At 35.7% G+C, this 12,558-nt stretch overlaps 1 protein-coding gene across 13 annotated transcripts in view; it reads left to right on the top strand.

The window, feature by feature from the left end:
• The window catches only part of DLC1 (DLC1 Rho GTPase activating protein), a 415,897-nt gene that overhangs the window by 104,585 nt on the left and 298,754 nt on the right, over positions 1-12,558 (top strand). For 11 of the 13 annotated variants that reach the window (XM_028481729.2, XM_028481727.2, XM_028481728.2 and 8 more), the window contains 2 exons: positions 1,716-1,865; positions 8,964-9,104. In XM_028481729.2, the coding sequence (XP_028337530.1) occupies positions 1,716-1,865; positions 8,964-9,104 (291 nt within the window). Of the gene's footprint in view, positions 1-1,715; positions 1,866-8,963; positions 9,105-10,426; positions 11,631-12,558 lie in introns of those variants that run through there. The other 2 variants (XM_007101498.4, XM_028481731.2) reach the window with 2 other exon arrangements.

Below are 12,558 nucleotides of genomic sequence, written 5' to 3'. Positions count from 1 at the left end.
GTTTCTGCTTTACAACAAAGTGAATCAGTTATACATATACATGTGTTCCCATATCTCTTCTCAAGCACAATAAAGCTTTATGATGACAAAAGTTCTGTAATTCTCTGTCAGAGCTTCATTAAATGTTTTAGACAGCAGAGACGATGGAAGGAAATTGAAGAAATAATCATAGCATAGTACCCTAAAGGAATTAACATAACTCAAAAAAATTCTTAATTTATTCTCAAAATTAATGACTTTTTGGAAACAGGACTAGGTCTTTCAATTTGACATTAATCTTTAAACCAAGCACAAGTTCAGCTTACCCAAATAACTTGTCCATGTTAGCTGAATTAATGATTTTTTGACCAACTTAATCTAATTAACCAATTATTTGACATGTGAAAGATAATTATTATTATTAACAGTCTGCTATTAGTATTAACAGATAATTATTATTAATATTAGCTAATCTGATTTCATCTATAGCATTAGCTGAATCCATGAAATTACCCAAGTCCTTGTTCTTTGGGTTCCCCCCTAATGGTGACTAGGGAATTTAGGGTGATTAAAAGTAAAAGGCCCAAAACAAAAGATCTGATTCAGACAGTCACCTCATTCATACCACTACTAATCCCATCACCTCAGCAAAGCCTCCAAATTACTCCCTTGTGCCTGCACCCCTCAGGCTTCCATCATGGTATAGTTTCCCTTTGAGGTCACCACTGGTGGTCCTTTTAAAGCTGATTTCACCCAGGTAAATATCTCAGACAGATGAGAAGATGGCAAGGGCAACATGAGTCACAAATGAAGACTTGCCTCAAAAGGGCTGGTCCTGAGTCTGTGACATCCCTCAATAGATTATGCTTCTAAGGAAACTTATAGCACTTTCCATGTTTTGTTTTGTTTTGTTTTGTTACCCAGTACTCTGCCCAACCCTGATATCTTGCACATTACAGAAAGTCTGAAAGTTTTCTAATACTAACTGACTTGATTTGAACACCTAAGAATAGTGAACAGTCATGCCCAAATAACTCTATATGGTCAGTAAGAAGCTTTAGTTATTTTTATAAACAAAACTATTTCCATAAATATGTCTATATTATAGAGAGCTCAGAATAAGTAACCATTATTCATACGATTATGGAGGCTTTTTTCAAAAGTGTGTGAAAGAAAAGAAGCTTGAAAATAAATACTGGCAATGACGTAGCTTGAAGCAGCAGTAAGTAAATGGCCCCATGAAAAAAAACAAAACTAAACTAAACAATCCTGCCTTGTTTGATTCTTTTCCTATGTTTTACTATACTCAGAAATATTCATCCAAAAATATTATCTTGTATGCATCCTTAAATGTCTAACCCGCAAACAATTATTAGTATGTTATAATTGATTTGTACTATGACAAAAGAAGAGTAAACGTACAACTTTTCTCAAGAATAATTAATCGGAAATTGTAAGTAAGTATCAGTATTGATATGATGTTGTACTTCCTTTTCATTGTGCCTTGCTCTAGAAAATATATATTTAATATGCATGTAAAGTGCTTTCTTGGCAGGTGGTCGGTATCTTTCCAATGAAGAGCACATTGTTGGTACAGAATAGAACTTCCCTTCCCCCTTAAGCAGAAGACTGCCTATTATTCAGTGTCCTTTTTGTCACATTGAAGAACAAAGAACTTTTTATTTTTTCCAAGAAATGGCCTTTCAGATTCAGTAACAACATGTTCTGTTCCTCAGGAAATAAGAGAAGATCGAGATAGGGTGCGGCTAGACTCGATGTTGTTGCTGATCATGAAGCTGGACCAGCTTGATCAGGACATTGAGAACGCTCTCAGCACCAGCTCCTCTCCGTCCAGCACACCAACCAACCTTCGGCGGCAAGTCCCTGTGAGCTTCCCACTTCTTTGCGTATGAATGTGATGTCTCTACTTCGTATAGTCCCACTTGCAAATGAAACATCTTGGATGGCCCCACTACCCACATATGACCCTGATAGTGTTCCATAAACGTCACTCAAATCATTCTAGGCTTCATGCAGAGTCCATAAGAGAAGTGTGTGATTCAAAAGAAAATGGTTCTTATTAGACAGGAAAGAGGGTCATTTTGGGAAATTATTTTGCTTCCTGGTGATCAGATTCTCTTCATTGTCATTGTTTCCCTAATTGTTGGTCTTCCTGGATATGCTATAAATGCCATTAGCAGTACTCTGTTTATCTTGTTTAGTGTCTTGTTTCCAGTGTCCCACAAATTTACATTGCATATAGAAGATGGTTAATAAATATTTGCTGGACAGATGGATGAATGGTTGAATGGATGAATGGTTGGTTGGATGAATGTGTGGGTCGATGAATGGGTGTATAGATGAGTGGGTGGGTAGGTGGATGGATGGATAGAGGGATGGATGGATGGATGCTGGTTGAACTAACCAAGCATATTACAAAAAGGAATTTAGATGAAATCAGCTTGAGAACACTCTAAAATTCACTTAGTGAAACACAATGAATAGGACAGAGGTGAAAATTTTATTCTACTGTGCATTAATTTCAAATAAGATAGACACCCCTATCAGATTCTAACACTCAAAATAAAATTTAGAAGACATAAATTCCAAAATGTCTATATACTTTACATATTTAATATTAACTTCAATTAAATGGCTTAGTTTTTGCAGATCTAGCAAATGTGATGGTAGAATTTACTTATAATTAAGCCATGCATTCCTTTTCAATTAATCTATCACTTGATATTCAGTAATCAACACATTAAGTCAAGAAATTTTGTAATTACCTAAGATCAAAGGGGTGGAAAATGTTTTATATATTTATTTATTTATTTATTTATTTATTTATTTATTTATTTATATATAAGCACCTTTCAAAATAGAACTATTCTGTATCAAATTCTTTAATTTGTATAGTTTTACTGTTGATTCTGAAGTTATTCAAGACTCATTCTGACTGTAGTGCAGAATATTTCAAAGTCAATAAACAAGTTAAAATAATAGCTAACCTAAGTATATACAAAGTATTAATACTATTCTAAATGTGTTATGTATGTTAACACAATCATTCCTTACAACATTGTTCAGATGAGTAAAAAGAATAGACAGTAATTGTATGTGCCAGAGCTGGCACAGAAGCCCAGCCAGTCTTGATCCAGAGCCATGTCACTCAACCACTATCCCATACTGCCTTTCCTAGCTGGCTATAATGGAAATCTGATAGCTTGAGCAAAAAACATTTTTGATTAAAAAATGAATAAATATGAAATTAAATGCTTTGACCTAGAAAGCTGGTAGGAATGACATTTTTCTTTTAATAATTTTTCTTCACCCTTCAGGATTCATCTCAAATGTTTCCTTTACAGTGAAGTCTTCCCTAAATCTCCTTTTGTCTTCCCAAACAGAATCGCTTACTCCTTCCCTGGTGCCGCCATAGCGTCTTGCACATGCTTTAGTAGGACAGGCACCCAGATGGAGGAAATGCAGTGAAAGTGATCTCCTGAGGCCAAAAAGAAGGGATGTTTTCTCATTTACATATGAAGGGTGTAGAAGCTTCAAACTCATTTTCATCAACACTTTAAAGCCCAATTTTTCAATAGGAGATGCTTCTCGTACTTTTGCCACTAATGTAGGTGTGGAATACATTTTCTCTTTAAAGTTTTCTGGTGTGAATTGCTGATCTCTCCCTATGTCTTTAATTGCTCCCCTTTTCCCTCTATATTGACCTTTCCTCAATCCCATGTATTTAGGGAAAAAAGCACAGCCCAGATTTCTGCTAAATACAACTCCATATTGTCGTCTCCATCTCAGAGAGCAAAATAGCCCTTACCTGCTAGATATAGTTCTTTGTTGAGTGGTAAAGACAATGCAAAACAAGAGCTAAGGTGGGTGATGATTAGGATTTGTCTGCATCTACATCTCTGCCTCCATTTAAAGTGTAAACTGGATTTTATATTGCATGCACTATCTCATGGACCATCACCACCCTTGCTGAACAATGGTTAATTCTGTAAATAAAGATGTATTTCTGAGTTTTTAGTTCAACAGATACTTGAAATAGGCCAAATAATACAGTAGAAACATAAACTTAGGAGTCTGCAGGCCTGAGTTCACATGCCAGCTGTACAACTGAATATCTGAGAACATAAGAAAAGTATTTAATTTCTCAACTTCAGGTTCATGTAAAAAAAGGAGACATTGTTTCCTACTTAATGGCTTGTTGGGAGGAGTAAATGAAAGAACACGTGTGAGATGCATTGCAAAGATCTGGCACAGAGTACATATTTAGTATTTGTTAATACCGTTGCCTTCTCTCATGTACTCACACCAGACGCTGGGTTAAAGGTAAATAAGACATAGCCTGCATCCCTAGAAACTTCTGTTTGTCTCTGTGTTTTTCTAGGTCGTCCCTTTTTCTTTATTTCTGTTCCTTGGTATTTAAAGCTAATTTTAACATTCTCTCGTCATCAAAAATTTTTCCACATGCGATTTCCATTCCTTTTGATAATTGTACCATGGAATAAGTGGATTATAACAAGTAATTATGACCTTGATTGTCCACCAAGGAGTACTGTCCCAGATTCAGAGGAGAAACCCCCTCTGCCACACCCCCATACTCCACTGTGAATGTACAGTTTAGCAAGGAGGGCAAGACATACAATGAAACAGTGACCTCAGTTTGAGATTATTTGTAAGAAAAGGCTGGAGTGAGTTCTACGTATAATAAAGGGGGTAAAGAATAATATGGGCTGGAGTCTTTAAGAATGACTTCAAAGAGAAAAAAATATTAAAATAAGGGTAGATGTAAAAATGTATAGAAGGCTGCCTTGATAGAGCCTGACAAAGCTCAGGCAGATCTGAGCTTTAATGTCAGCCCTGCCACAGAACATGAATTTGGTCAAGTTACTTGCCTTAAGCTTTGGCTTCATCATCCATCAGGTGGTGATGATAATATCTTCCACATAGAGTTTGTGAACATGGAAGCAGAGAATGGCTGTACAGTATTGTCTTTAAATGGTAAAAAACAATTTTTAATATTTTATTATTTCACCTCAGAATTATTGTATTGTTAGAAGGATGCAGGGTTACCCTGTTATTTGCCTAATCAAATCATAAATAGGAAGGCAAAATTAGTGCAAATGATTTCTGATAAACATAAATGTAAAATATAAATGGCTTATAAACTACCTGCTACTTATGATATGCATTTGATGTTTATAAATTACCTGATATTTATGACTATCCATTTGATGTTGATTCAATTTGAAATCTTAATGAACCATTTTTCTCTTACGGTGAAATGTAAAATATCTTTACTGTGCAAAAAAAAAGAATAGATGACCCTTAATCTGAAAGCACTCAGGGCATGAGAAATTTGGTTATGGTTATATGTTTTACACACACACACACACACACACACACACACACTTAAAGAATTTAGTATTATGTTTCATATTTATTATTGTTATGTATGTCTTTTGTACCTTTCTTTTTTATCTTTGTTTTCCACTTTTTTCTTTTCTTTTTTTTTTTGTATCTTTATTGAGATAGAATTGACATATAACATTGTATAAGTTTAAGGTGTACAATGTGATGATTTGATACAGTTTTCTTATGCAAAATAATTACCACAGTAAGGTTAGTTAACACATCCATAAACTGGTATAATTACAATTGTGTGTGTGTGTGTGTGTATGTGTGTGGTGAGAACATTTAATGTCTACTCTCTTAGCAACTTTCAAATATATAATACAGTGTTGTTAACTGTAGTCACCAAAATGAAGATTAGATCCTCAGAACTTATGCCTCTTATAACTGGAAGCTTGTACCCTCTGACCAGCATGTCCCCATTTTCCCCACCTTCCAGCCCCTAGCAACCACCACTTCACTCTTGTTTCTATTTTGGCCTTTTTTTTAGATTCCACATATAAGTGAGATCATACAGTATTTGTGTTTCTCTGTCTGACTCATTTCACTTAGCATAATGCTCTCCAGGTCCTTCCATGTTGTCACAAAAGGCAGAATTTCCTTCTTTTCTATGGCTAAATAATATTCCATTGTGTATATATATATATATATATATATATATATATATATATATACCACATTTTCTTTATCCATTCATCCATCAATAGACACTTCAGTTATTTCTGTGTCTTGGCTATTGTGAAGCCATGAATATAGGGGTGCAGATGTCTCTTTAAGACAGTGATTTCATTTGTTTTGGATGTATATGCAGATGTGGACTTGCTGGATTATATGGTAGTTGTATTTTTAATTTTTTGAGGAACCTCCATACTGTTTTCCATAGTGACTGTACTCATTTACATTCCCACCAACAATGCACTAGGATTCCCTTTTATGATAGCTGTTCTGACAGGTGTGAGGTGATATCTCATTGTAGTTTTAATTTGCATTTCCCTGATAATTAGTGATCTTGAGCACCTTTTCATGTACATGTTGGCCATTTGTGTGTCTTTGGAAAAAATGTCTACGCAGGTATTGTGCTCATTTTTTAATCAGATTATTTGTTTTTTGCTATTGAGTTGAATGAGTTCCTTATATATTTTGGATATTAACCCCTTATCTAAGGTTTGCAAACATTTTCTCGTAATTCTATAGGCTGCATCCTTCATTCTGTTGATTGTTTCCTTTGCTGTGCAGACGCCATTTAGTTTGATATAGTCCCATTTGTTTATTTTTGCTTTTATTACTTGTATTTTTGGTGTCATACCCCAAAAACTGTTGCCAAGACCAATGTCAAGAAGCTTTTGCTCTATGCTTTCTTCTAGGAGTTTTACAGTTTCAGATCTTACATTTACGTCTTTAATTCATTTCAAGTTAAGGTTTGTGAATGGTGTAAGATAGGGGTCCAATTTCATTCATTTGCATCTGAATATCCAATTTTCCCAACACCATTTATTGAAAGGACTATTTTTTCCCTATTGAGTATTCTTGGCCCCCTTGTCAAATGTTAGTTGACTGTATATGCATGCTTTTATTTCTGTGCTCTCTGTTCTATTCCATTGGTCTGTGTGTCTGTTTTTATGCCAGTACCATACTGTTTTGATTACTACAGTACTATAATTTGAAATAAGGGAATGCGATGTCTCCAGCTTTGTTATTATTTCTCGGATTGCTTTGGCTATCCAGGGTCTTTTGTGGTTCCATACAAATTTTAAGATTTTTTTTTGTATTTCTATGAAAAATGCCATTGACATTCTGACAGGGGTTGCACTAAATCTATAGACCACTTTGGGTAGCATGGACATTTTTCACAATTTTAATTTTTCCGATTCAGGAACATGAGATATCTTTCCATTTATTTGTGTCTTCTTCAATTTCTTTCATCAGTGTCCTGTAGTTTCTGGTGCACAGATCTTATGCCTCCTTGGTTACATATTAATATTTGTCAGTTTGGTTATTCTTTCATAAAACAATATTTATGAGCATATTCTGGGTGCCAGGCGCTATTCTAAGCCTGGGGAATGTATCAGTGAACAAGACAGGTGAAGCCCCTGCTCTTGTGATGCATAGATTCCAATAAAGGGAGACTAAAAAGATTTGAAATAGAAATGAATGAAAGGTGGATAGATGGTCAGATAGAGAGATAGATACATACGTACATACATAGGTAGAGATGGTGGATGGATATTGTTGATACGTGGTAGATAAACAAGGTAATAAGATTGTAAAATAGAAAATGGTACACTGTGGAGGTTGAAGAGAGGAAAATATTTTAGCTTGAACTGTCAAAGGATGCTTCTCTGAGGTAGTGATATTCAAACTGAGAGCTGAGTGACAAGAAAGGGACAGCAAAGGGAAATACTTGGACAAGGGACAAGAAAGGGCATAGTCCCTGCCATAAACACCACCTTGGTGTACTAGGAGGACTGACAAACAGCAAGTATGGCAGAGCATACAGAAACAAGAGAATGATAGAGCATAAGGCCAGAGAGTCGGGGTGCAGCATAGATGATATTTAACCATATGGGCCATGGTGAAGTTGAGATGTAGAAAGAGTGGGCATAAAGATTATCAAATCATAATTTTCTCAGGTTAAAATTATAGAGTGATGTGTGCCTTCATTCCCTCCCCTTTGCATTCTCCTCACCCTTGCCTTTCCTCTGTGTTCTCACGTATAACACAAAGATATCATTTGGTAAATTAAATGCACAGCCTTTGGAGGGATTACCGTGTAACTGTACTCATTCAATAGACATGTCTTATCCACATACTGTGCACTAGTTGCTCAGAAGGCATATGATGTTAATAATAACAATATTTACAGTAATGCCCAGCATTTAATGAAAATGATTATGTGCCTGTTACATGCACTTTGCATATATCTTGCCTAATCTTCATAAACCTGTATGAGTGCATGCTATCATTATACTCATTTTCAAATGAGGGAATTGAATCGCACATGACAAAGAGTAATTCCTGCCTTCAAATAGCTTATAGTTCATTAGATAGACATACACTTGAGCTAAATGATTCCAGGCTATTATGGTAGGTGTCACCGTGGAGATCTGATGGGAACATAGAAGAGAGTGAGGTGAGAATAACTGAGAACTGTCTTTTCATTTGACACTCATAACCCTGTTGCAAGAGGGATGTAGATTGAGTTACTCAACGTCACACAACGAGCAAGGGTTGTCTATGGGTTTCTTCCTCCTGACTTATTGCAGTGTCCCGGCTAGTTGCCCCTACTGCCCTTTCCAATGCACAATCAGCTGTTAAATTATCAAAGTAGTTTACTACCTCTTTTTCAGTATTTGCATTCTAAAATCAGACTCTCTGAAGAGTACAATTGTTAATACAAAATAATGCATGGTTATGGGTGACATGTCACTGTCGGTTGTCATAACTGTGGTGTGTCCATGTGTGTTGGGAGAAGGAGGAGGTGGAAAGGTGTTGGAGGTGGGAGAAAGGCATGTAGAGAGTGTGGGCATCCCCTTCATATCAATGCATTTTTTTCATAGGATCTGGAATCAGGATCTGAGAGTGGAGCAGATAACACTTCGGTAAATCAGACACAAATAAATCTGTCTTCTAACACCGAGTCCACTGACCTACCATCTTCCACCCCAGTGGCCAGTTCTGGAACCAAACCCAAGTCTATGGTAAGTTGTTAATTATAACAGTCAGTTTCCACATGAAGTGTTGATTATCTTCAGGTAAGAGTTGATATCTCATCCATTGGTTTTAGAAGAAATAATCCTGGATTCTTAGTTGCAGTGACTTGATAGTACTTAATTAAGTACAGCCCAACATATGCTGTTTTTTTGTTTTATAAATGCTTACACAAGTACTTTACTAACATAGGTCATTGTTCCAGAATTATGAAAAATATGGTGTTAAATTTTATTACTGGATACTCAGAACTTGAAAGAACCAAGAATGCAAAATATAAAGATGATTCTCCCTGTATTATTATTCTGACTAAATGGCTTACCAATGGGAAAATTAATGGATGGATGGATGGATGGATGGATGGATGGATAGATAGATAGATTAAAAAGTAGAGATATATAAGGTCACACACATGATAAGTTTTATGTGGGTATTAAATGACGTAGCACATGTCAAGTGCTCAGTGAAATGCTTGGCACAGAAAAAATACTGAAAAAATGTAAGCTACTATTGTTATTATTATGATGCTTCATAGACTTTACAATGCTACCAAAACAAATGAAAAGGAGAATTACTACATGTAATAGTATAGCACAGTGAATTGTGAATAGAAGACATTTTCCTTTAAGTAAAAAGTTGAACTGCAACAGGAAAGCAGTATTTGACTCTAAAGGTAACATTTATGGAGGAAGTAATTACTACTTCAAATATCTAAAGTCCCAGCAGCTCCAAAATAACCTGTCCTAGTTTAGTGAAAATCATAGTGTCGTATTATTTTTTAAATGCCCATGTTAGCTTAACACAGAGAAACAAGTTTGGATTGCTTTTCTGCCTGCCTTTAAAATAAAAGGCAAATCTGAAATAAAACTAAAAAGAGAATACTTGAATTTAAAACATAGTATGTATGTTCAACTGCAAGAATATCTAGAGTATTTTTGATGGAATAAATATTTATTGAACACCTACGATGTGCCACGTGTTATGCAAGATAAAAAAGACTTGGAGAGCAATAAAAATATATTCTCTGTCTTTAAATATCTCACAGTCTAGCAAGGGAGGGAGGCATGTAAACAATGAAATGCAATGACATGCTGTATGGTAGTGCTGTATATACAGGAAATAGGAGGAACCAATGACATACTACCCAATGCTATTTTGCAGTACACTGAAAAAATAGGGTCAAAAATAATGTGTGCCAATGGGTAGACCGCAGTGACGTGGTGCTCTTCTTTTCCACAATCGCTAGAGAAGGTTGAAATGCAAAATTCAAATATGAAACTCAACAATCTCATTTTATCACGTTCTTATTAAGGGAAAAGATAAAAGCCTCTTAAGAGTTTTAGCTTGAAGCTTTGGGAACCATTGGAGCATTGGCTTTTTCAACGCTGGGGACAGGTGTGGGGCCGACATATAAGAAGTAAGTGGAGGGACTTCCCTGGTGGAGCATTGATTAAGAATCCGCCTGCCAATGCAGGGGGGACATGGGTTTGAGCCCTGGTCCGGGAAGATCCCACATGCCACAGAGCAACTAAGTCCATGTGCCACAACTACTGAGCCCGCGCGCCTAGAGCCCGTGCTCCGCAACAAGAGAAGCCACTGCAATGAGAAGCCTGAGCGCTGCAACGAAGAGTAGCCCCCGCTCCCTGCAACTAGAGAAAGCCCGTGCGCAGCAACGAAGACCCAATGCAAACAAAAATAAAATAAATAATTAAATGTATTTTAAAAAAAGAAAAGAAGTAAGTAGAAAGGAAGGTGAATTCCCTTTTTTAAAGGTATTTATGCTTAAATTAGCTTTTTAAAGCACCTTCTATTGTCCCTAAGAGTGTTCTTTTCACTCTAACATTTATTCTGTTCATCTTTTACTTTAGAATAATTACTGATGGTATCCACTATTTCTCCCTTGAAACGTACATATTTTAGAGTGTAGTCACCTTATAATTTGTAACCATTGCTACAACTCTGTGTGCAGTTCCTTAGTCTTTTTTCAATGCTCCCGTGCTTATAAATGTGGTCAACATATTTCCATTGGGCAATGTACATATTTTTATGGTAACCATCTTCAGTAAAGTTTTAGAATGAGAAACATAAAACCATCAGTTTTCCTAGGACTTTAATCCCTTAGAGTACTTTATAATGGGTCCTTTTTCAGATTGTTCATGTTTTGCCATATCAGTTGACCAAACTATTCACCCCACAGGCAAAATTAAGAAATAATTAAAATCAGTTGTTGAACAGAAACATATTTTTTCATGCACTGCAAATCAAATATTAACTGAAAAGTTGCCAACTTGGAATAAAATCAGAAGTGAAGATGTGTCCAGCTGTTCAGGTGTGACCTGGGCACACAATCACAACTTCGTAGTGATGCCACAACTCACTAGTCAGCGAGTGATGAGAATCATTATGCAATTGACTCGGCCTTGAAACACAATATTCCACTTCAAGACACCCAAAACCTATTTAACACATCTTGATCAATACTGCAGGTGGAGTTAGACAACTAGAAATGCAACTCTGTTCAGCTACTGAACTATAATTTAGTCAAATTCTCTTAACTGACCATGAGAAATACCCAGAGGGGAAGAAAACACTCTGCTATCAAAGGCAACTGACTTTTAGGAAATTTCTTAAAGAAAATGACCAATTAAAAAGTAGCTTGGGAGACTGGGATTGACATATATACTCTATTGATACTATGTATAAAATAGATAACTAATGAGAACCTACTGTATAGCACAGGGAACTCAGTGCTCTGTGGTGACCTAAGTGGGAAGGAAATCCAAAAAAGGGGATATGTGTATACGTATAGCTGATCCACTTTGCTGTACAGTAGAAATTAACACAACATTGTGAAACAACTGTACTCCAATAAAAATTTTTTTTAAAAAAGTAAGCTTGAAAAACAGGCTTTTGTGTTGGTGGAAGGGCTTCTTTAATATGAGCTTGTGTGTGTTTTATGTTTTGCTGGTTTTGGTGTTATTATTATTTTGAGTATTCCCTTTTTACTAAAGTAAGTCTTGAGCCATGGATCAATTTTATGTTTTTAGTTTTTCCTGGGTTAAAATATTAGAATGAAGAATTTTACCTATTTTATGAGATACTAAACGGACACTTTTCCCTTCAATTTGGAGCTTAGGGAATAATGGTAGCCTGGCTACTTTGTGAAATGAAAGAAAACTCTAGTATCCTACAGAGCTGTTCTTTTCACTATGAACTAAAATTTCAATTTTAATATTAAGTAGAAACATTAAATTCAAAGAACACCTACTTCTAACATCCACCTAAAATGAACCAGGCTTCTGCTCCATAGTGTCACATGTTTACAGAATGCTTACTTTCATTTCAGAATTATTTAATGTTACATTTGATTTGCTGCTATGAATCTACTTATAATGGTGACTGACTACCACAAATATTTGGCTTTCCTTTTGTGTGTAAGGTCTT

The sequence above is a fragment of the Physeter macrocephalus genome, chromosome 20 (genome assembly GCF_002837175.3).
Source record: "Physeter macrocephalus isolate SW-GA chromosome 20, ASM283717v5, whole genome shotgun sequence".
Lineage (NCBI taxonomy): Eukaryota > Metazoa > Chordata > Mammalia > Artiodactyla > Physeteridae > Physeter > Physeter macrocephalus.
Note: the sequence above shows the minus strand (reverse complement) of the source record. Positions and strands in the feature narration are given on the sequence as shown.